At 46.3% G+C, this 24268-nt stretch overlaps 1 protein-coding gene across 4 annotated transcripts in view; it reads left to right on the forward strand.

Moving 5' to 3' along the window:
* Nucleotides 1–24268, forward strand: part of PDXDC1 (pyridoxal dependent decarboxylase domain containing 1) — an 80586-nt gene extending 56318 nt beyond the window's left edge. For 2 of the 4 annotated variants that reach the window (XM_069734108.1, XM_069734109.1), the window contains 7 exons: nucleotides 969–1140; nucleotides 8151–8269; nucleotides 13432–13553; nucleotides 14681–14773; nucleotides 14880–14976; nucleotides 17054–17155; nucleotides 23751–24268. In XM_069734108.1, the coding sequence (XP_069590209.1) occupies nucleotides 969–1140; nucleotides 8151–8269; nucleotides 13432–13553; nucleotides 14681–14773; nucleotides 14880–14976; nucleotides 17054–17155; nucleotides 23751–23977 (932 nt within the window). In that variant the 3' untranslated portion in view covers nucleotides 23978–24268. Of the gene's footprint in view, nucleotides 1–968; nucleotides 1153–8150; nucleotides 8270–13431; nucleotides 13554–14680; nucleotides 14774–14879; nucleotides 14977–17053; nucleotides 17156–23750 lie in introns of all 4 variants that reach the window. The other 2 variants (XM_069734111.1, XM_069734107.1) reach the window with 1 other exon arrangement.

The following is a 24268-nucleotide window of genomic DNA, read 5'->3' on the forward strand; positions in this document are numbered from 1 at the left end:
CGGGGATCGAGCATGGGTCCCCTATAAACAGTGCAGGTGAGGGAGCGGGGATCGAGCATGGGTCCCCTATAGACAGTGCAGGTGGGGGAGCGGGGATCGAGCATGTGCAATCTCAGAACTTTAGCAGTGCCCATATAAAAATATCAAGTGGCAGTACATACATATCCTGGACAGAACCATTCCAGCTCTGGAGTGGCGCTTAAATATAAGCCCCGACCCATGTTCTTATACTTGCCTTCCGGCGGCTTCACCTTTTACCGATAACACTCCGGCCCTGCGGCGCCATATTGTGCCCATAACTTCTGAATTGTCCGGAAGTCAGAAGTTGTGTCACAAGAGCTCACTGCAAGTTGACGAGAGCCAGAACGAGGATCTCATAGAGATGTATAGAAAAGTGACCATGAAACACTGCGACTGCTGTCATGTCACTTTTCGTCGGAGACAGACTGGATTGATGCTGGGAAAAGATGAAGGCGGCTGAATATGAGTGAGGGGGCAGGGGAATGGCATTTAAGGCATCACTCCAGCAGTGCAATAAAAAACTGCTGGAGTGGTGCTTTAAGGTAGAAAACCAGGTTTGCGGTGCACTGGAGTGATGTCGCAGCCCACGTGACCAGCACACACAGGAGACTGGCAGAATGTATATATAGTGTACGTACAGTACAAATCACGTTCTAAATGCAGAGGAAAAGCTTATGGAACTATAAAATATAGATGGTTGTGAATAATTTGACTTCTCAGGATGTTGTTCAAACATTTCCACTTAAGCGTTCCGGCAGATGAACAAACCACGGGTCATCGTGACTTAGAGACGCCAGGACATGAACAATACTGGTGTGATATAGATCTTCAGCAACACAGGTGCAAAGCTCTGTATCCTGGCCAGTAATGTCCGTGCCCACACATAATAGGGCAGCGGTATATTGTGTGGTTTACTGGTCAGTTCTGACACCATATATGTGTAACAGTTCTAGGTACAAGGACAGATGATGTCGATCAGCTGGTGGAGTGTATAAAGGTGAAGATCCCCATTATTCTCTACACGCTCCAACTGAAGGAAGAGTTCAGACTAGAGGTGGAAAGAATCGCTGGACTGTCCTACGTGGTGGACTACAGCTGGGCAGGCCTTGGTGTGCTAAGGTATTGGACTAGGTACACAACTACATTTCTGACTTTTCCCCCACAAGTGCATTTATTACCTATCCTCTGACCAGGCTAGGTAATAAATGTCACATGTGGGGGACACCCTATAGTCTGCATGTGCATAGCTTACAAGTAGGGTGAATAAAGCCTGTATTTATCCTCCCTATGTCACAAACAAGCTGATGGCAGTTCACTTTCCTACATTACCTTTTTAGCAAAGGGTTGTCCCATATAAAATGTTACTAATATTTGTGTTATCGATGCTCCACCGATGTCCTGGTTTCAGCATTGGTTCCAGATCTGACAGCTCCATTCCTAGAGTTGAGTGAATATGTTTTGGAATCTGTCGCCGAATCTGAATTTGCCATATTGCTACCCTATTGATGCCGAATTTATGTTTGATGATCAGTTCCGCACATATTCATTCATTTCTACTCCCATTGACTCTGATGATGTTCGGTTGTGTTTGGCGACTATTGCAAAACCAATATTTGCCGACGATCGTAATTGGAACCGAATTTTGAAAAAAAATTGCTCAACTCTATCCATTACCTAGGTGAGAGGTTTCTGCACATCATCCGGTGCTGTGTGTGAAGGGGACTGGCTGACTAACTCATTTCAATAATAAGTCAGCCCCTCGCTGTTCAGTAGAGCTTTAGTAATATATGTGAGTGCATATATATATATATATATATATATATATATATATATATATATATATATATATATATATATATATATATATATATATATATATATATATATATAATATATAATATATATATCAAACATATTAAAAAATGTTGTTGTTTTTTTTTTTCTCTATCGCCTTTCATTGGGGGACACAGGAACCATGGGGTGTATGCTGCTGCCACTAGGAGGCTGACACTATGCAAATAAAAAGTTAGCTCCTCCTCTGCAGTATACACCCTACCGACAGGAAGTAGGATATTCAGTTTAGCTTAGTGTCAGTAGGAGGTGGACACGGGTCTTTCATTAGACCCTTATCTACCTCAATGTGCGTCGTTTCCTTTCAGGTTTTTCCGGAGGGATACAGGGTGAACAGTCACACCTGTAGTCCCACAATGTGGACTATGAGTACGGCGTGTACTGCCACCCCGTATCCTCATAGATCCCTCACCAGGACCAAGATCCTAGCACACAAGCGTGCTTAGAAGTCCGGTCCTGGCTCCGTCCCCCACCCACTCGCCCACCAGAGCCTGTCGGTCGGAGGAGACGAGGACGTCCATCAGCTCCGTGGACGTCTCATTCCTTCCAGGTTAGTACCGGCGGGGGTTGTTTAGGTGAGTATTTTCCCTCCCCACCCTGTGGCTTCCCTGGATCCTAAAAAGGGGGTTCCTATTTAGGGGTTTTCTGATGCGAATCGCATCTCTCTTCAGCCGCGCCACTTCCGTGGATGCGGCCTCCCTGTCCCCTGTTCCGGCGCGGCTGCCTTTACGGAACACCGCGCCGCTTCTTGTCCGGGCACGCTATCTGCGTGGCCGTGCTCAGGGGGGGACATTCCCGCCTCGGGTCCTGCAGGCTTCCCACCCCCCCCTGCCCTCTATCCAGCCCCAGCTTTAGCGCGCCCCTGCTCCGGCCGCTGTAAGCGGCCGTTCATTTCCTTTCAGCGCGGCCGCCGCATCGCTAATCGGGCCCCCTGCAGCTGCGTCCCTCTGGCCGCTTACAGCGCCGCGCATCCTCCCTCAGCGTGGCGGCTTGCCAGACCGCCTCACCGCTTTGGACCGGCGGCTGCGCTACTCCCGCCGCTGTAGGCGGCCGCTCACCTATCGTTTTCTGCGGCGCACTGTTCACCGCTGCGGCCCTTCCATGCCGGCACCGATCGCTAATTTAGGCCCCGGCTTCTGCCCGGGCCTACTTCCGGTGCTGGACTCCGCCCCCTTTCTTCTCTCATCGGGCGGGCTTTTCTCCCGCCCGACATTTTCACTGCGGCCCGCCTTCTCTCCGCCCACTGGCGCCATCTTGGGACTCCTTTACATGCACCTCTCATCCGTCGCCACATCTCAGGAGCCCATACCGCGGTCACATCCGCAGATCGGTCCAATTTGCGGCAGGAGCTCATATCACCCTCCTGCCTAAAAGACGACTTCTTACCGGAGGCCCATCCTATCAAGCCGAACAGCGTCCTCCGGATCCCGTTTTTCGTCTACCGTGAGTAGTTCTGCTCTGCAGACCGACACTCCCCTCTGCCCCCACCCCCCTCTGCCCTCTATCCACTCGGGCAAAAAAGGGGGCCATTTTCGTCTTCCTACTCCTGCAGCAACCCGATTGTGCCCACCGCCCAGGATCCCCCAGCCGATCCGCCCGAGAGTGATTCCCCAGTCCCAGGCTGGGCCTCCTCTCCGTCTCAATCGGTGGCCAATCTAACACGGGTGTCTCAACCCTGGTGTCCGTGCTGGATCGGTTACCCCTGCAGACCCCCGCAGTAGCCACCGGGTCGCTGAAAGCTCCGTCCGAGCCCTCCAAGGCTAGCTGAAAAAGGTCCAGACAGGAATGCCAGTCTGAGTCCTCTTCTCGCTCCATCTCTACACTCGGTCCTCCTCTGCAGTCGGCGTCCTCCCGATCCTCCTCCCCTGAGTCAGGCGAGGCATTCTCTGATACGCCTTCGGAGGATAATTTGCGGCCGGATTCGAACCAAATCGCTAACATGAGGGATATGGTTCAAAGCCTCATTGGAGCGACCAATCAGACCTGTGGCATCAAAGATTCCTCTACGAAACCCGCAGATCAGGCGGTTTCGTTTAGACGGTCCAAGCTACCTCCCAAGGTATTTGCTCCTCATCCTGAATTCAAGGAGCTTCTGTCCAGAGAAAGAGCGAATTCGACCAGACGTTCTCAAAGAGACAGTCTTGGAGTCTCGTATCTCTTTCCTCCGGATCTCATTGCCAACCGGAATGAGAGGCGTTAGAGAACGACCTCTCCCCCTGTGGATCCGTCGGCTGCTAAACTTGCCACCAACACAGTCCTTACGCTGTCCGGTGGGCGGCTCTGAAAGATTCCATCGATAGGATCATGGAATCCTTCGTGAAGTCGGCTCTCAAAACTGCCGAATCATCCCAATGCCCAGCTTGGGCTTCCACTTGGGTTTCGAAGTCTGTATCCAAGGGGCTAAACAACTCCGTTGGGGCATTCAAGCTGGAGCTCCATCAGGTCGGCTGGCGGAACTTGCCTCCCAGATTTCTCACGCCGGGGAATAATTTGTGCCCTGGACGTCGCGTCTTCTGCCGCACAGGCGTCCAGTAATGTTGTTGCCAGCTGTCGCACTGTTTGGCTCAAGAGTCATCAAAGAAGTCCCTTACGAGCCTGCCTTTTCAGGGTTCACGTCCTTTTCGGTTCCAAGCTGGACCAAATTTATTAAGGACGACACTGGCGGCACCAGTCCCCTTCTCCAGACCTCGCCTACTTCCCCTTAGGCGGCTACTTCGGTCTTTTTGACCTTTTTCGTAGTTTTGCGGCATCAGATTCCTCTTCGCAACAGCAGAGGCCTCTGGCACGTTAGATAGAAGAAGGTATTCTTCGACTCACTCTTTCCTGGCTTGCCTGCTACTCCTAAGGTGGATTCTCCAGGTCCAGGACTGGAAGTTCCACCTAGGCATGACCCACGACTAGGCCCCAGCCCGTTTCTCAGACCGGGCAACCGTCTCCTGTTCCTCAGGGACGTCTGGGTCTCCTCAGTAGAGGGCGCATGGGCCAGGGCACTTGTATCCTCTAGATACAAAATCTTCATTTCACGGTCCTGGGATCGTTTTCTTCAAATCCCAACCTCCAAGAGACCCCGCTCTAGTCCCGGGTTTCTTTACAGCCATTGTTTCCCTCCTTAAATCTGGGGTAAACGTTCCTGTCCCAGAACAGGAATGGTTCATCGGTTCACAGGCTTCTCTTCGAATCTTTCTGTACTGACAGAGGACAGCAAGGTTCGTCCCAGTCCGGATCTCCATTTGCTGTACAGGAAGTTTCGTCGGAGACACTTCAGGATGATATTCCCTCGTTCAGTAATCACTTTCATGGAGGCTCAGGAATTTCGGTTTCAGGCTCCCGAAAGTCTATCCATCTTTTCCGACATTCTAACCGTTGCGGGTGGCTCATCAACAGGAAGAAGTTCCGTCTTGTTCAGCGTCTCGTATCTCTGGGCATGTTCTTCGACACTTGTCGGACCAGAGTCTTCCTTCCCGAGGACAGGATATCCCTCCTTTGTCAGGAAGTTCGCTTGCTCCAGGGTTCTCGGCCCTAAGGAGGTTTGGTTGCAACATCGGAAGCAGTTTGCCCTTCGCCCGTTTCTTTCAAGACTTCTTCAGCAGGCTATTTTATCGCAGGGTACAGGTCTGTCTTCTCCCTGCATCGTCCGATCCGGCTTTCTCCCAGGTCAAATGGTTCCTCGACTGGTGGCCGAGGTCACTTCTCTTATCCCAGAGTAGATCCTTCACAGCATATCCTTCCTTCCAGTTCCCTGGCAGGTGGTGACGACGGACGCCCGTCCGCTCGCGGAGGCGCGGGGCTTTGTCTCCTGTTCTTTCAGGGTTGTTGGTCGGTGCAGGAGCCTCCTTTGCCGATCAATGTCCTCGAGTCCCGGATCATCTTTTCTGTCTTTCCTTCACTGGGTAAGGATTCTCAGCAGCCTGCCAATTCGAATCCAGACAGACAATGACACAGCAGTGCATATGTCTACCACCAGGGGTGGACTCGGCGTTCGCTGGCCTCGGCCGAGATTCCAGGACCCTCCTTTGGACAGAGGCAACGGTCCTGGTGAGCTCCGCAGTGCATGTCCCCGGCATGGACATTTAGGCCGCCGACTTCCTCGGCCGTGAGGGCCTCGCGGCAGGGGAATGGTACTTCAGGAGGTTTCCTATCGGATTGCTCTTCGATGGGGGACTCCAGAGGTGGACCTCATGGCGTCCCCATTGAACAGGAGGTCCCTCGGGTCGGCCCAGGGTCCCGTGATCCTCTCAGTGGTGTTGTCTCTCTGGCCATTCCTCGGTCGCAGTTCGGGCTCCCCTATCGGTTCCCACGCCTTCCCTTGCTTTCCAAGCTGTCGAAAAAGATCTGGATGGGTGCCGGTCATTCTGATCGTCCCGGATTGGCCAAGGAGGTCTTAGTTTGCAGACATCGCCAATCTTCCGCGGACACCCCTGGTGTCTTCCGGGCGGACCCGATCTGCTGTCTCAGGGTCCGATCTGCCACCCGAATTATCGGTCGCTCAGTTTAACGGCGTGGCTGTGGACTCCACAGTTCTAAGAGCGTCCGGCCTTTCGGCCCAGATGAGTCACTCTATAATCCAGGCTGGGAAGCCTTTGTCTTCTTCCAGGATCTACTATCGTACCTGGAAGGCTTACTTTCGTTGATGCGAGTCCAACCACTTTTCACCTATGTCCTTTTTCCCTGCCTTCCATTTGGTTTTCCTTCAGGCAGGGCTGGATTCGGGCTTCGCTCTTAGTTCCCTAAAGGACCAGGTTCCTGCGCTCTTCTTCCCTTTCAGAAGACGTTATCTTCTCAGCCACAGGTTAAGACCTCCCTTCAAGGAGTAGCCCACGCTGTCCCTCCGTACAGGGCCTCTGTGGATTCATGGGATTTATAGGTTGGATTGGTTGTGCTTAGGGGTTCCCCCCTTTGAGCCTCTCAGGGAGTTTTCCCTGTCAGTTCTATCTCGGAAGGTGACTTTTCTCAGGTCCATCTTTTTGATCCGCCGCGTTTTTGAGTTGGCGGCCGCTTCTTGCCGACCTCCTTTTTTGATTTTAAACCAGGACAAGGTGGTCCCAGGCCTCTGCCTTCCTTCCTTTCTCGAGGTGGTTTTTCATCTTTCCACCTCAACGAGGACATCGTTATACCTTTCCTTTTGTCCAGCTCCGATTCATCCTCTGGAGTGATCGTTGAACAGGCTGGGCCTCGTCAGGGCAGTGAGGATCTCCCTGGCTAGCACAGCCGTTTTCCGAAAGATGGATTCTCTTTTCGCCATCCCTGATGGCGTGCGTAGAGGCCTGCCGACTTCCAGGGCGACTATTGCTCGCTCTATCAGATCGGCAATGGCGACTATTGCTCGCTCTATCAGATCAGCAATTTTGGAAGCTTTACCGGGTCAAGGACAAGAGTCCCCCTCCTGAGATAAAGGCTCACTCTACCCGGGCAGTCGGTGCTTCCAGTGCGGTACGTCACAGGGTTATCGCTGACGGCTTTGCAAGCGGCACCTGGTCTTCCATCCACACGTTTCGCCGAACTACGGCGGACTCCAGCCTGGGCAGAAGGATCCTGCAGGCGGCAGTGGTGAGTCCTCGGACCTGATGGAAGTCGGTTTTTCCCACCCCAGGGACTGCTTTGGGACGTCCCATGGTTCCTGTGTCCCCCAATGAAAGGCGATAGAGAAAACAGGATTTTTGGTTGCTTACCGTAAAATCTGTTTCTCGGAGCCTTCATTGGGGGACACAGCACCCTCCCAAGTTGAACAGCTCTGTTTACTGTATACGTTTGAGTTCTTTGAACACTCTTCGAGTGTTTGAAACTGTTAATCTATGGAGCGCCGTAGAATTTGTTGGCGCTATGTGAATAAAGTTTATTATTATTATTCCTCTTTTACACGTTGCTTCTCCTACTGCTTTCTCACTAACTGAATATCCTACTTCCTGTCGGTAGGGTGTATACTGCAGAGGAGGAGCTAACTTTTTATTTGCATAGTGTCAGCCTCCTAGTGGCAGCAGCATACACCCATGGTTCCTGTGTCCCCCAATGAAGGCTCCGAGAAACAGATTTTACGGTAAGCAACCAAAAATCCTGTTTTTTTTCAAGTTGACAACCCCTTTAAGTAGAAAGCATACAAGATCCATCAACCACCACTAACCTATTTTTGAGCAGGTACCTTCAGCAAGGAGATAATTTACCAATTGAGCATGAGACTGATGAAAACAGTTTGGATCTGTATCGCTTGTACCGTAGTGGTTCATCTGGGATGGAGCCAGTTTTGTCATAATGTACACTTTTTTTTTTTCCCCACTTCCAAGATATGAACATGTAAGTGAGGAACTGGATGTCAGCAAGCGAGAAGCAGAACTGGAGAAGATTAATGTGTCGCTGCTGAAGAAGCTAAATGAATTGGAATCTGATCTCTCATTCTCTTCCGGTATTGATTATATGTCAGAAACCAGTGTGTTTGCCTTCCTAAAATAGCATGCCATTAATTTTCTTCTTTTATGTTTTCCCACATTTTTCCAGCCCTGCCTTGTAAGCACTTAAATACAGCCATACATCATTGAAAGATTTCCCGTCTATTGAAATGTTCGAACATGTCATTAAAAGGGTTCCCGAATTTGTATATAAAGATACAATACGGCTGCCAATAATCACCTGATCGCTGACTTCTCCAGTCACGCCGCTGTCCGGTCCTGGATCTACCATCGTGTGCCATGTCTCCAGCCTCTTCACTATAGGCCAGGACTCTGATGCATCCAGGCCTCGGAGATTTTATGGTTGTGAATGCAAAACATGCGCCATGATCTTATGTTGTGCAGTGATCTCAGAGGCTAAGAGGCGGACAGAAGTCCTGGCCTATAGTAAAGAGATGTGATGCTTGACAGCAGAAAGCAGAGGACTAGATGGTGGGCAGCAGGGTGACCCAGAGACGGCAAGCAATTAGGTATTTTTTTTATTTTCATAACTATAAATTGTACATAAGCCGAATATTCATAACTTGTGGACTGCCTACATATCAAGTACCAAAAAATATATATACTTGTATATCAATTTGAACACTGATGCATAGCGTAGCGGGGCCCAGATCTGTCACTGCCTGTGCATAGTGCAGAAATCAGAGGACAAACTCTGCACAATTATCACTCTCTGCACAGACCGCAGCAGAAGACAAGGAAGCCACTGCCTGCTTCACTGACTTATGTCCCACTGCAAAAAAGTCAGGTGGGAGGGGTGTAATGTAATATTGGTCATCATAACTGCTGCGAAGTGGAGAAGACCCTGCCTTAGTGATGTGCTGGGAACGTCAGTCTATATACCGGCACTTCAGACGATACCAGCTGTCAGTCATTAGTATTAGATCTGGCTGACTGACGTGCGGGTAAGGGGGGAAGCCTACTGCATAGCACAGGTGCACATTTCAAAGAGGGAGGGAACTGTGAGAGCTCGGCCGGTAGAAGAGGGTTACATGGACAGACAGTGGCCAGTAGTACTAACACTAGGGGGCGTCATATTGAACAACATAAGGACATATCTTTTAAATGGGGCATCATTTTTAATACATTTAAATTACAAAAAATATTTATTTACAAGATATCTGCAGCATTAACAATATATTAGACAAAACAAAACCAGTTTTCATGTTCTTTGCAAAGTAAATTGCACCTAACTGTGCAATGAATGCCAGAAGGGAATAACCAACTCCATAATACACACAAAATAGAGGAGGAAAAGGAGTGATGCGGTTTAAAAAAAATTACAGTTTTGTACGATTTATTATATATTTATACAATTCAATAAAGTGCTGAACAAACCAAAGGGACTAGCCAACAGTAAAGGCTAAGTGATAGGTCACCAGTGTTACAATGGAAATAAGCCATATATATGACAGTATAAGGGTATGTGTCCACGTTCAGGATTGCATCAGGATTTGGTCAGGATTTTACGCAGGTAAAATCCTGACCAAATCTGCATCTGAGGTCACTGGCAAGTCACCTGCGTTGTTCTTACGTTGTTTCAGCATTGTAAGGACATGCTGCGTTCTTAAAAGATGTGCCGCATGTCCGTTTACGCAGGTCCGCTGCATGAAATCCCCTCCACTATCCTGTAATATCTGGATGCTGCGTGTTTGACGCTGCGGCTCTACGCAGTGTCAAACACGCAGCATTTTCTGAACGTGGAAACATACCCTCAGAGATCCATAAGGCGAAATCGCAATATAAGTAGTACATTGCAGGGTATAGCTTACCATAGTTCAAACAGAGCTGTTTGTGGCACCGGACTGGATAATGAAACCCCATCGCACATTTTGTGTGTAATTCACCGCTTTCTAAAGGGGATGCGGTAATGGTGCAAATAAGGACCTTTTTATTTCATTGGTGACCAGTCAGGTGACCGGTCAAATGGTCTCTACGGGCCAATGAGGTGGCTCCACTGGCGCGTGCGTGCCACGCCGCCTCCTCACCCCCCTTTCCCACTGGCATGAGTGCTAATCAGTTAGTGAAAAAGCTGCAATGAAACAATAGGAAGGAACAGAATGAGCGGTTTCCTGTAAGAAAATCCTGACTTAATTGTGAATCTAGGTTCCTCTGAAACAGGATCGAAAAGGCAGAGACCTGACCCTTATGGGAGCTGAGAAACATGCCAGACACGAGACCTGACTGAAGAAAGGACAAAAGGGGTGGGAGAGCGAAAGACATGGGAGCTGCTGGGTTGGATTCACATCAGCGGAAAAGGCCTTCTGTGTGCGATGGTAGATGTGGAAGGAAGAGGGTTTCCTCGCCTTGATCATGGTCTGGATAACATGGTCAGAGAAGTCTGCATGTTTGACAACTGCAGCATGCCGTTATATTGAGAGACACTGAATTCTGATGGAAGAAGGGACCCTGGGAAAGGAGGTCTGGACAAACCAGAAGGTTCCATGGAATGTCTGTGATGAGATTGATGACTACTGCATACCAAGCTCTTCCGTGCCAGTCTGGAGCCATGAGGATGACCAGTATTCCCTCTCCCTCAATTTCTTGATGAGTTTCGGAATCAGAGGTAGGGTCGGAAAAAGATATGGAAGGTGAAACTGAGACCATGAAAGAACCAGGGCATTGGAGCCGAGTGCAAGTGGACGCCATCAGGTCAACATCGCGCGTGTCCAACCTTTGACAGATTTGGTTGAAAACGGACTGTTTCAGAGACCACTCGCCGGAGGAGAGGCCTTGGTGACTTAGGAAGTCGGCGTCCCAGTTGTCCACTCCTGGAATGTGAACAGTTGATATTGCCAGCACTCTGTGATCGGCCAAATCTGGAATCCGAGAGACTTCGGCCATGATGGATCATCTTCGTGTTACACCCTGGTGATTGATGTTTTGGACAGCCGCTGCATTGTTGGACTGGATGCGCATTTGACAGCACTCTAGTAAGTCCTGTTAGTGCCGGAGAGTGAGTTAGATGGCACTGAGTTCCCGGATGTTGATGGAAAGTGAGGACTTTCGAGTTTTCCAGAAGCCCTGGACCATGAACTGGAAAAACACCGCTCCCCATCCCATTGGCTTCTGTCATCACTATCTGCCAGTGCAGTGGGAGAAAGGATTTCTCACAGCAAATGAGGAGAGAGGCTCCACCAGGCAAGTGACTGTCGTACTTGCGGAGGAATTAGAATGGGACTATCCAAGGAGGATATCTTGCCCAGCACGCTCATACAGACTCAAAGTGGGTAGGGCGATGAGTTACTGAGAGAGCGAATCCTGAAATGAACGGTGGAGACTTTTTCTTCCTGGCAGAAAGACCCGTGGTATCGAAAAGAATGCCTAAGAAAAGTACTCACTGGACTGGGATCAGAGATTACTTCGCCATGTTGATCCAGCCCCGAAGAGCCTGTGTGTTGAGCGTTGGAGACTCTCGCAGCAGTCCGATAGGATGGAGCTTTGATCAGAAGATCGTCCAGGTAGCAGATAACTAGAATTCCCTTGAGGCAAAGGAGGGCCATGACTTTCATGAAGACTGGGGGGAGACAATGAAAAACCGAAGGGGAGCTCTGAATTGGAAGTGAGTCTTGAACTGCAAAGCGGAGGAACCTTTCATGTGCCTCACAGATTGGGATATGGAGGGTAGGCGTCCAGGATGTCCACAGAACTGAGGAACTCTGCGGGCTTCATGGAAGCCATTACTGAACAGAGGGACTCCATCCTGAAGCCGCGTATCCGTATGCGCTTATTCAGGAGTTTGAGGTCCAGAATCAAGCGGACAGATCCATCTTTTTTTGGGACCACAAAAAGGTTTGAGTAGAAACCTGAAAAGTGATCTTGAAAGGCAGTGGGAATGATGATGCCAGACTGGAAGAGAGGTAATGGCCTGAAAAAATGCAGGAACCAGAATCAAATCCCTTGGGGGCCGAGACTAAAAAAAAAAAATGGTAGTGGGGAATGGAAGAAAACTGTAACTGGTGAAGACTGCCTCTCACCCAGGTGTCATGGACTAAGGAGAGCCTTGCGTCCATGAAAAGAATAAGACGGCCGCCCACCATGGGAGTATCCCAAGGTGTTAGCGACCAATCATGCAGAAGAAAATCTGTTTCCTCTGGAGGATGGGGCTTGGTTTGGCGACCATGGGGTCGCCAGAAAGGCGCAAGCTTAAAGGAAAGTCTCCTCTTCTGTTCTGGGGAACGGTCTGGACGGTTGGATGTCCCCGAGGTCGAAAATGGGCAAAAGGAGCAATAATGCAGGGTGCATTTTCTAGTTGGGGGTGTTTGGAGGTACTTTCCCTTCCTGTAGCATCTGAGATGATCTGATCTAGCCTGGATCCAAACAGGTGTAGACTCTGAAATGGAAGACTGGTGAGCGATTTTTGGGATGCATCATATGTATTTTAGTCCTTGAGACATAGGACTCTGCGAATGGCCACAATGTTGCTAGAAGCCTACGCCGAGCAGCCTGCTGCATCCAGAGACGCGGTAAGAAGATATTCTCCCACATGGGCAATTTGTTCTTTAAGGTCTGCTAGTTCTTCGGTGAAAGTATGCCTTGACAGAGGAGCTTGGTCTAGGTGGAGACTGATTTGGAGACCCAAGTGGAGGCGAAGTAGGGACAGTGATGCCCCCGCGGCTTCAAACACAGACTTGGCTAAGGAACTTGATCTGTCTGTCAGGATGGTCGCTGAGGGAGGATTGTGTTAGAGGACAGCTGGGAAACCAGGGGGTCCACAATGGGATATCCATACGTAGTCTTCTTTGATAACATTTTTCCAGATTCTTCCACTGCTGGGCAAATGCTGCGTTAAATTCCTTATGGTTGGAAAACACCCAGGGATGGCGTTTCACCTTCTTAAAGGATATTGTGGTAGGGAAGTCCTGAACCTTGACGTTGAGAGTCTGATTGCGATAGAGAAAACCCTTTATCCTTGTATAGCCTAATAAGTTCGGTGTATATCTGCATGTGGCTAGTGAGGTCACATATATAACGCACCATCAGGTGATCTTAGTAGCCACTAGGAATGGTACATCTATTCAGTACCCTTGTAACTCAAAGACTGAATTACTTCTCTAAATCTTGTGTGTGCATTAGATTTCTTGCTGTAATTAAAAATGTTGTCTTATTTTGGTTGCAGGTCCTGAGTTTGGAGCTGAGAAAAACTGTATCTATATTGGAATGGCAACAGAAGACTTGGATGTCTCCGAGTTGGTAGAAACCATTGCCGTCATGGGCCGAGAGATTGAAGAAAACTCAAAGGTATAAACATTTACACAGCTTATTCTATAGCGTTTCTCCAACCATATAACGTTAGACTTGCCGGAAGACGTAAAGACCGTTTACTTTATCTTACACCGAGAGCAATAATGTGAAGGGTCCCATCAGAAAGAAATTATTTTGTAACTGACTTCAAAATAAAGCCGTCACTGTGAGCAAAAAGTAATCGAGTATTGTTACACTAAGCCATCACTTTATAAAAGGAGGGGATTGTGTGCTGGGACATCCATTATTGTGAGAATAAAGGGAGCAGCAATATTGATTAGGTGCTGAATTCCCATCATTGATGATCATGCCTTTTTTCTCAGGATTGGTGGGGCGCCCCTAAAGGAGAACAACTGCTGATCATAAAGTGATGACTGTCTACTTGATAAATTGGGAATACTGCTTTAAATACTTTATCAGATTTTGATTTTGTGCAATATGATGCTTTCTGTAGCAATTCCAAAATTATAATGCTGTGGAGGTAATATGGATTGGGCCTGTTTTGCTGCATCTGGGTCACGCAACTTGCCATCTTTGGAGCAATGAAATCTGAATTATACATGAAAATTCTGTAGAAAAATGTCAGGACATCTGAGCTGAATCTCAAGAGAACGTGGGTCATGCAGCAAGACATGAGCCCAAAACGTACAAGTCGTTACGATTAAGTCAATGTTCTGACCTTAATCCTATAGAAATGTTGTGGAAGGACCTGAATTGCTCATTGTTGAAAATTCACCAACATCAGAGAGGTGATGCGGTTTTGTAGGAAGGAATGGGCTTATTCTTCCAAGCTGATGTGCAGGACTAATCAACTGTTAGCAGAAATGTTTAGATGTAGTTAATGCTGCATAAGGAGGTCACACCAGATTCTGAAAGCAAAAGTTCACGACATTTTGCTATTCAGACGTGATTTTGGAAGTTTTCCTTGTTTAAAAAATGACAGTATAACATTTTTGCCTCATTTGTTTCTTTTTATTTACTCAAAACACTTTTTTGAAAACCTAAAGCAGTTTTAGGTCAAATGTATGAAAAAAAAATTTGAGGGGTTTGCGAACTGTCGAACACCAATGTACATTTATAATTGCATCACTTTCATATTTCCTATTTTGCGTCCATTTGTGCAGCTCCTTGAAAATATGACTGAAGTAGTTAGGAAAGGTATTCTGGAAGCTGAAGTCCAACTTCAGAAGGCCAACGAGGAGCGGCTTTTAGAGGAGGTAAGATGAAGGCTGTGTTCGGTGGTCGCCGGCCAGCACAGTACATCAGTTGTTTCCTTACACAGCTTATACCATTGACCCGTGCCGAATGCTTTATTGTTTGTAGGGAGTTTTACGCCAGATCCCTCTAGTCGGATCAGTTCTTAACTGGCTTTCTCCTGTTCAAGCAACACCAAGGGGCAGAACATTCAACTTAACAGCAGGTGAGATGATGGGAATTGCTCCTTTACCACCAATCTGACACTTTATAAGTTACAATGAATGCTTAGAAGATGGCTGATACTGATGATACTGGGGCTATTTGTACACTGCATCTGTGCACTTGGTCAGTAGAAAACATTAGAAGGTTTCACGATGTATACTGTAACATTGCCATAGCTGACCATTCATGAGATGGAAACCAAAAGTGTGTTTTTTTTCAGCCTCTGTCTGGCCGGTATGCGCAAAGAAACACGTCAGTGATTTTTTTTATTTGCCGCTTTGTTAGTTATCCTGTGTGTAAGTGTATAGAAATTAGTAAGACATTTACCGATGGCCATCTTCTCCTGGTTCTGGTGGTGTACCGGCGCCTTGTGATTACATCTGTAATCTGCCGGATCACTGTGTGGAGTGGCGGTTATTCCTCCAATGTAAGGAGTCGCTCACATAAGAGATGAGTCTCTCTTCCAAGAGAATTGGATCGATGGTAATGACACTTGGTTGAAACTCCGATATAGAACCGAGTTTGTTTACTGCGATCGGTTTCTGTCATATGAGTGAATCTTCTCACAGGTGCAGAGAACTTAATCTTCTCCATTGTCTGTTTGCATAAATCAGACTGCACTAAGAAGACATCTGAGTTTAGTCCGATGTTTTACATGCATCCATATACTTGAATGGATATGCATGATCCGACTTATGGAGCCACTCGCAGAAACTGCGACTTTTTTTTCTACTCCTGCCGAACTAACATGAGAAAAAGACAGATCTGCATTGCCCCATAGTATATATAGATAAAGTAAGCTGACCTAATTAAATGCCATGTCTCACACCTTGAGATAGCCGTAATCCAGTTATCCCTTTAACCTGCCATAAGTCCTTTATGTAAAAAACGAGACAAATTATTTTCATAATAATCTTTATACATATAAATTTCAAGAACAAACATTAAAAATCTTGATAGGTTCATAATAATTATAATAATCACAACTGTGAAAAAACATCCGAACAGCAGGCGCACTTTCCCACGCTAAGGGCTATTGCAAAGAAATGTATACCATGCTGTATATGGTTTTTTTTACAATGTGTCCTTATGGTGGACAGATGCCTCAACATCCAACCTGCCTCTGGGCACTGTCGTGGGCATACCCCCTGAGCCTATGTGCCCAACAGTGGCAGAAATGCAATATATACCTAGCTTTATAGTCCTAGCAACCCAACTTGAAATCTCAATTTTTTTTTTTTTTCAGAAATGGCATTTAGTTCAGCTACATTGTGATGGGCAGGCATGATAATGTAATGTGTCCAAGGCCAAGTGAAAGTAGTAAAGACTCCTCTAATGTCTTTAGTATGGTTAAATAGGCATTTGTAATCGACCCATTAAGACTATTAAAGGGAACCTGTCACCCCGAAAATCCCGGGTGAGGTAAGCCCACCGGCATCAGGGGCTTATCTACAGCATTCTGTAATGCTGTAGATAAGCCCCCGATGTATCCTGAAAGATGAAAAAAAGAGGTTATATTATACTCACCCAGGGGCGGTCCCGCTGATGGTCAGGTCGGATGGGCGTCTCCGGTCCGCTGCGGCGCCTCCCATCTTCTTTCCATGACGTCCTCTTCTGATCTTCAGCCACGGCTCCGGCGCACGCGTACTTTGCTCTGCCCTCTTGAGGGCAGAGGATAGTACTGCAGTGCGCAGGCGCCAGAAAGGTCAGAGGCCCGGCGCCTGCGCACTGCAGTACTTTGTCTGCCCTCAACAGGGCAGAGCAAAGTACGCCTGCGCCGGAGCCGTGGCTGAAGATCAGAAGAGGACGTCATGGAAAGAAGATGGGAGGCGCCGCAGCGGACCGGAGACGCCCATCCGACCTGACCATCAGCGGGACCGCCCCTGGGTGAGTATAATATAACCTCTTTTTCTCCTCTTTCAGGTAACATCGGGGGCTTATCTACAGCATTACAGAATGCTGTAGATAAGCCCCTGATGCCGGTGGGCTTACCTCACCCGGGATTTTCGGGGTGACAGGTGCCCTTTAACTCTATAAGGAGGAATGAAGTTGTAACTCGTTGTCGTTTTGATTTTTAGGATCATTAGAATCAACAGAAAAAACTTATATGTGCAAGGCACAGGCGACTGAATCAAGTCCTCCCTCCACTCCAACCCTGGGACATGCAAAGAGACATCCAGGTACTATATGGAGATATCTTATTTGATGCGCTGTCCCCTTAGCAGCGTTGTGTGTATTTAGAATCCTCTAGGTCAGAACTACACATCTGGTCTGTTTGGACACATACCCTTGGACGTGTCCACATGAGATCCACTACTATTTTGTTGCAGAAATGAAAATTTGCCGCATAAGTAGATTTTTTGTACTGACTGTAAAATCAGTTTCTCATAGTCTTCATTGGTGGACACAGAACCATAGGATAGCCTGCTGTCACCTGGGGGCTAACACCGTTATTGGCTCCTCCACAGCACACTATACCTCGCCTGCTGGAGTCAGGCTTCCTCAGTTTTGTGAGAAAGCAGTAGCAGGAGAAAATAATTAAGGCAAAAAGAAACATAACTGCATGTCCAGCCAGGCAACCAAGGGAGGGAGCTCTGTCCACCAATGAAGAGTACGAGAAACAAATTTTACAGTGAGTACCAAAAATCTACTTTTCTCATTCGTCTCAATGGAGGACACAGAACCATACGACGTCCTAAAGCAGTCCCGAGAGTGGGAAAGAATTAAATAGCATACGGTTACCACCTAGTGTTCCGCCGTAACTCAAGCGGAAGTCTGGACTACCATCACCTGCATTATCTTCCTACCACATCTTGCATCTGTCGAGGTTAAAGTGTGCACCCTGTAAAACTTATGAAATTAATGCACCGATGCCCAAGTAGCTGCTTTACAGAGCTGCAAAGTCAATGCCTGATGACTAACCACCCAGGTAGCTCCCACCGCCCGTGTAGATTGTGCTGCGCCCTAATCCTAAATGGGGCCACCCTGGCCTTAGCTCTATATGCCTGGATAATAGCAGTCCTGATCCAGCAGGCAATGGTCGCTTTAGAAGAGGCCTGGTATAATAAACAAGGAATCAGAACACCTGAATGATTCAGTGGCCGATAAATAGTTCCTTACGGCTCTAACAACATTCAACCTGTGCAGCGCCTTTTCAATAGGATGAGACTGTGCCAGTCAAAAGGAAGGTAAAACAGTGTCTTAATTGTGGAGAAAACTCGAGAGCACTTTTGATAGAAAAGACGGAATTGGCTTCAACACTACCTAATCCTGATGAAGAATAAGGTAAAGCAAGCGACAAGACAGGACTATAAGGAAGGCTACCTTTTATAAGAAACAAAAAGCGCAGAGATCTCTCCAATAGGCTCAAAAGGCGGACACTGAAGAGCCTCCAAAACAAGATTTAGGTCCCAACGATCTAGGGGAGTCCGATGGGTGGACCAATGTGCACCACCCCCTGGAGAAAAGTCTAAACTTGCGGTTTAGATGACAATACCCTAGTTACTCTGTTTCAAAGGGATTACACCTAACCCTTTAAAGAGTTAAAGCACCAGTCCTGCTACCAATCTGTACTGTAAGAAGGAGAGCAGCGCTGGCAAAAAAAAAAACTTTGGCGAAGTACTGGTAGACTCTCACCAGCGAAAATAAGCCTTTCAAGTGTGATTGTAGACTCGGAATCAGGATGGCTTCTGGGCTCTATCATAGTCTGGATAACCAATTCAGACAGATCTGTTGTACTCAAAATCGCGTCTTCAACAGCCACGTTGTCAAATTGAGCAACCATAAATTTGGATGGAAGAATGGATCCTGGGACAGAAGGTCCAAGCTGTCTGGAAGAGATTGATCATTTCCGAATAGCAGGTCCATCGAGGCAATGAGTGACTGAGTACTCTCCCCTGCTCTTCTTGAGAAGTCTAAGGCAGAGCGAACAGGGATCAAGAGATTGGTCAATCGTCTGAGGGTCCCAGCACCTTGCCACAAATTTGGGCTGCTTGTCGTTTACTTTGGACGCTAATAGATCGACAACCAGTGTACCCCACCGCCGACAAACCCGCATGTACAACTCCGTGTTAAGAGCTCACTCTCCTGTAAGTAGCTGCTGGCGATTTTAAAAAGTCTGCCTCCAAGTAGTTTGTCCCTGGTATATGAACTGCTGAGATTAGAGGAACCTTGTCCTCTGCCAGCTCCAAAATCCCTGCGACCTCCACCATGGCAGATGGGCTTTGTGTGTCCCTTTGGTGATTGATATGGGCGACAGCCGTGGCGTTGTCTGATTTTAATCCTGATCGGCATCCTTCAGACTAAGTTCTGATAATGTAAAAGTGCTAGACAGACAGCTCTGAGCTCCATCACGGTGATTGGGAGAAGTCTCTCCTGACTGCTTCTGGCCCCTTTGGACCTTCAAGCGACTGAAGATTGCTCCCCAGCCGGAAAGGCTGGCATTTGTGGTGAGCACCTGCCACTGAATGGGATGAAAACCATGACCTTGAGTTAACAGGGGTGACCTTGACCACCACCTGAGAGACTGGTGACAGCAAGGGGCTGTATTAACCTGTACCAAAAGGCTAGAAGTGTGTTCTGTAGAAGCCTTGACCGAAATTGAATAAACAGCACTGCCCCGACCGTTGTCACCATCTTTCCAAGGATTTTCATGCAAAATTGAAGGTTGAAGAAATGCATGCCTGGACACTTCAAACTTCTGAAGGAATGCTTACAATTGAACAGTGTCGAACACCATTCCCATAAACCGTAGCTTCTATGTGGGAACCAAAATAGACTTTGTCCATTTGACAATCCAACCAAATTGCTCCAGAGCCTGTAGAACGATCTCCAAGCGCTCTAGATTCTGAGAAAAGGATGGCGCATTGGCACGAATATTGTTCATTATCACCCTGGACCGTAGCAGCGCCATAAAAGAATCAGCTGTGATACCCTGATGTAATGTCTGTGTACTCTCTTTTGCTTCCTCCCCTGCCCAGGAGATGTGGTACGATCAGACCATGTTCCTGTACGGTCAGACACAGCCATTACACAGTACACAGCAGGGGCACATTTATAAGATTATCTCGGCACAGGAACATTTTTGTCAAACACATCAAATTATGGAACTTATTATTATTCCAAGATCTGTTGATTAAAGTGAGCTTTGTTTGTGGGAAAACCCTTATAATATAAGTTGGCTCATCTTTCAGCTGCTCTAAACCACAAGGAATGTACTACTGTATGTATGCCAGTTGGGGGATTGCCGTACATTTCTGTTGTAATTTTGTGGCGTAAATTTGATGAATCTGTTGGCTGCGCACGTTCCCTTCTAAACAGTTCTCACTTGCAAAAAGCTGAGCAGCTGGCTGGGACTGGTGTAAAGTAAGGCAAAAGCTGTTACATTTTTGTACAACTAGGAGTTGCACAAAAAGTTTGCAACATTTCAGATTCCAAAACTCTGGTGAAAAGGGTCCAGTAATCATGGCCTTAGTATTAGGGCTTGCTCAGACGTCCATATTTTCTGTCATTGTGCGGTCCTTGTGCTCAATAGACACCGCACTAATCCAAAATAACCAGTGTGTCTTTGCACATCAATGATTGTTTTACATGGATCCATGGTCCATGTGAAAAAAAAGAACCGCCTGTACCAGTGTGGACTGATTTCTGGCTTGTCAATTAATGGCAGCTATTAATATTTAAAAAAAAAAATCACAAAAATAAGAATAAAAAATATATTGTACCTATGAAATATTTCTTTTCATAAAAATATTTAACAAAAAAGTACACACCTTTTGTATCGTCGCTTCTGGAATGACCGAACCTATAAAACTGTCCCACTAGTTAAAAAAAAAAAAAAATTAAAGAGGCAAAAAACTGCTTTTTCATCAGGCCGCCAAACAAAAAGTGGAATAGAACTGGATCAGAAAGATGAACGTAAATAAAAATGGTATCTCTGAAAACATCATCTTAGCCTGAACAAAACAAGCTGCCATGCAGCTCTATCAGTGGAAAAATTAAAAAGTTATAGCTCTCAGAATAAAGTGATACAAAAATTAATACTTTCTATAAAATAGTTTGAGTGAAAGCACCAAAACATAAAAAAATTATATAAATGTAATCTTACTGACCTAAAGAATAAAGCTGCCTTATCAATTTTACCACACGTGGAACGGCATGGAAAAAAAAATCCTTAATTGCCGTTTTTTGTTCATTCTGCCTCCCAAAAATTGGATACAAATTGATCAAAGAATGGCATGTGCCCAAAAATGATGCCAATAAAAACGTCAACTCGTCACGTAAAATTTTACACACGACATGACTAGGCCGAAATATTATGGCTGTCTAATTGTGGGGATGTAAAAACTAGTTTTTACAAAACAAAAGCGTCTTTTAGTGTGTGATAGCAGCCCACATAAAAAAAAAAACGATATAAATCTTGTATCGCTATAATTGTTCTGAAGCGAAGAATAAAGTCACCTGATCACTTATACCCCACAAGGAACGGAGTAAAAAATAAAACCAATTCTTCACCTGCTGTTGATTTGTTCATTCTGCCTCCCAAAGATCGCAGTAAGGCACGGCGCACATTTATCCTGTGCTCTGTGCTGAGTGCTTATATCGAGGTTTCCGTGTAAATCTCTGAAATGCGTGATTCTGACTAAACCCCCAACAGAAGATTCCCTATGAGGCAGATGGAGGCACTGTGGACACTGTCTGGCATATGATCCGGCGGTGTGCATAAAAGCGTGGTCCGCCACATTTTTGTGCACTTTTGAAAAGGACGGCACCGCTGAACAGAGACCAGTTAGAGTGCAGAGTAACTCTGCTGCCTCATTATAGTGATTGGATCCCTCGGGGGTTTTATCTGAATCATGTCATTTAGAGATTTAGATAGAAACCCCAGATATAAGTGCTCAGTATGGAGCGCAGGATAAATGTGATCCCAAATGTTATGTAAAATGTCCCCAATAAAAGTTTCAACTCAATCCACAAAAAAATCAATGTCAATGGAAATGTAGGGGGCTTCCACGTTACTGGTAGTACAAAGGATCTGGAAAAGTGCTATGGCTCCTCGCCCCTCAAAAGAAATCCAGCGAATTCTGCTCTCCAATATCAAAATGCCACCCTCCCTTCTGAGCCCCATTGTGCATAAACCACATTTAGCATTTCTGTAGCGATGAGAGCCAGCCTAATTTACAGATGTATGTCTCCAAAAGCGTGAGCTGAGCACCACAGCGTACTGGGCACTACAATAGCAGATTTGCAATTTTCACTCAGCAACATCTACTGCTGCTTGTTTCCGGAAAACACTCATGGAGTCTAAATAGTCCACTTGTAGATAAATTCCCAAAGGGGTATAATTTCCAAAATGGAGTCACTTGAGGATGGATTCTGCTCTTCTAGCCCTTAGGGACTCCGTATATGGAGTCTGCAAACTATTCTAGGGAAATCTGCGCTCTGAGTCTAGCAGTATGGCTAAGCAGTTCTGTACAGCCACTTGTATATTTCCACGGTCCACAGAAATTGTATGACCAATTTTTTGTGCCATTTTTACCCATTTCCCCTTGTGAAAATGTAAAATCTGGGGCTAAAACAAAATTTGTGGTAAAAATGTTTTTTTTTTTTCTTCACTGCCCAATGGTATAAAATTCTGTGAGACACATGAGGTGTCAATATGATCACTGCACCCTAGATAAATTAATTGAGAGGTGTAGTTTGTAAAATGTAGTCACTTATGGTGGGTTTTGCTGTTCTGGCACCTCAGGGCCTCTCCCAGTGGGTCTTGGCACCCGCAGACCATAACAGTAAAATCTGCGTTATAATATGTCGCTCTTTTCCATCTGAGTTTTGCACTGTACCTCAAAAGTAGTTCCCGAATACATGTAGGGTATCTGGTATCGGTACACTGAGGAGAAATTGCACAACAGAGAGGTCCATTTTTTCCTATTAGCCCTTATAAAAATTAAAAATTTGGGGGCTAAAACAGCATTTTAGAGGTAAAAATGTGGTGCCAATATGCTCACATCATCTCTCTGTGAATTCATTGAGAGCTGCAGTTTGTAAAATGGTGTCACTTATGGAGGGTTTCTGCTGTTCTGTCACCTCAGGAGCTCTGCCAATGTGACATGGCACCCTCGAATTATTCCAGCAAAATCTGAACTCCAATATGGTATTTCTTCCTTTTAGCTTTGCAGTGTGCCTCAAAAGTAGTTTTCGACCACATATGGTGTATCCACGTACTCAGGAGAAATTGCACAACAAATGTTTATTGTGTAATTTCTCATGTTACCCTTTGTGAAAACAAATAAACTGGGGCTAAAAACATTTTTTTTTCCTTCTAATTTTCTCAACTTCTGTGACACACCTGTGGGTTCAAGGTGCTCACCACGCATCTAGATAAATTCCTTGTGCGTCTAGTTTCCAAAATGGGGTCACTTATGTTGAGGCAAATCAGGGGCTCTCCAACACGACATGGTGTACACTAATTATTCCAGCAAATTTTTATTTCAAAAAGTCAAATGGTGCTCCTTCCCTTACGAGCCGTGCCGTGCGGTCAGACAGTAGTTTTCCCCCACATATGGGATATCGGCGTACTCAGGAGAAATTGCACATCAAATTTTGATGTCCATTTTCTCCTGTTACCCTTATGAAAATGTAAAATTTCCGTGATAAAGTTAAATGTTATTTTTTTTTTCCACATTGCTTCAGTTCCTGTGAACCACCTTGAAAGGTTAAACTTCTAGCAAAGCTTACAGTGATTATTTTTTTTGCATGTTCTTGTGGCTCTATCAGGTCAAAAGTTGTTCAAAAGACTGTCCCGGAACTCTGATGCGATGAGCGAGACAAGTTCAATAAGTCACCTGGAAGAAGTGGAGAACCTTGAGGCTGTACCCACACCAGAACCCCAGCTCTGCAGCTCCACCGAGGCACCCACCCCATCTGTGGAGTCGAACAGCGAGGGATCCAACGAGGCTGAAGCTCTGGACATTAAGACAGTGGAATCCGAGAGTCTAAGATAAAGGCGAGCGTTTTCTTATCAACCCTCGGCCCAACATGAACTCTCTTCAGCTATAAGGGTGTTTACTAATTTGAAATGTGAACAGTGCCACGCAATCTTACAGTAGAAATACTGTACTAAATTATTAGCCTGTCTGCACAAATAATCTAAATTAAAACAAAAGGTTGTTTTTTTCCACTGTAGGGAGAGGTTACATCATAAAACTACTATTTTTACCATTGGTAACTTGAGTTTACTGCACTACTTATAATTATGAGAGTTGGGTTTTATAATCAAGCCTTTTATTTTCTAA

Source organism: Ranitomeya imitator, chromosome 7, assembly GCF_032444005.1.
Source record: "Ranitomeya imitator isolate aRanImi1 chromosome 7, aRanImi1.pri, whole genome shotgun sequence".
In the NCBI taxonomy this organism is placed as follows: Eukaryota; Metazoa; Chordata; class Amphibia; order Anura; family Dendrobatidae; genus Ranitomeya; species Ranitomeya imitator.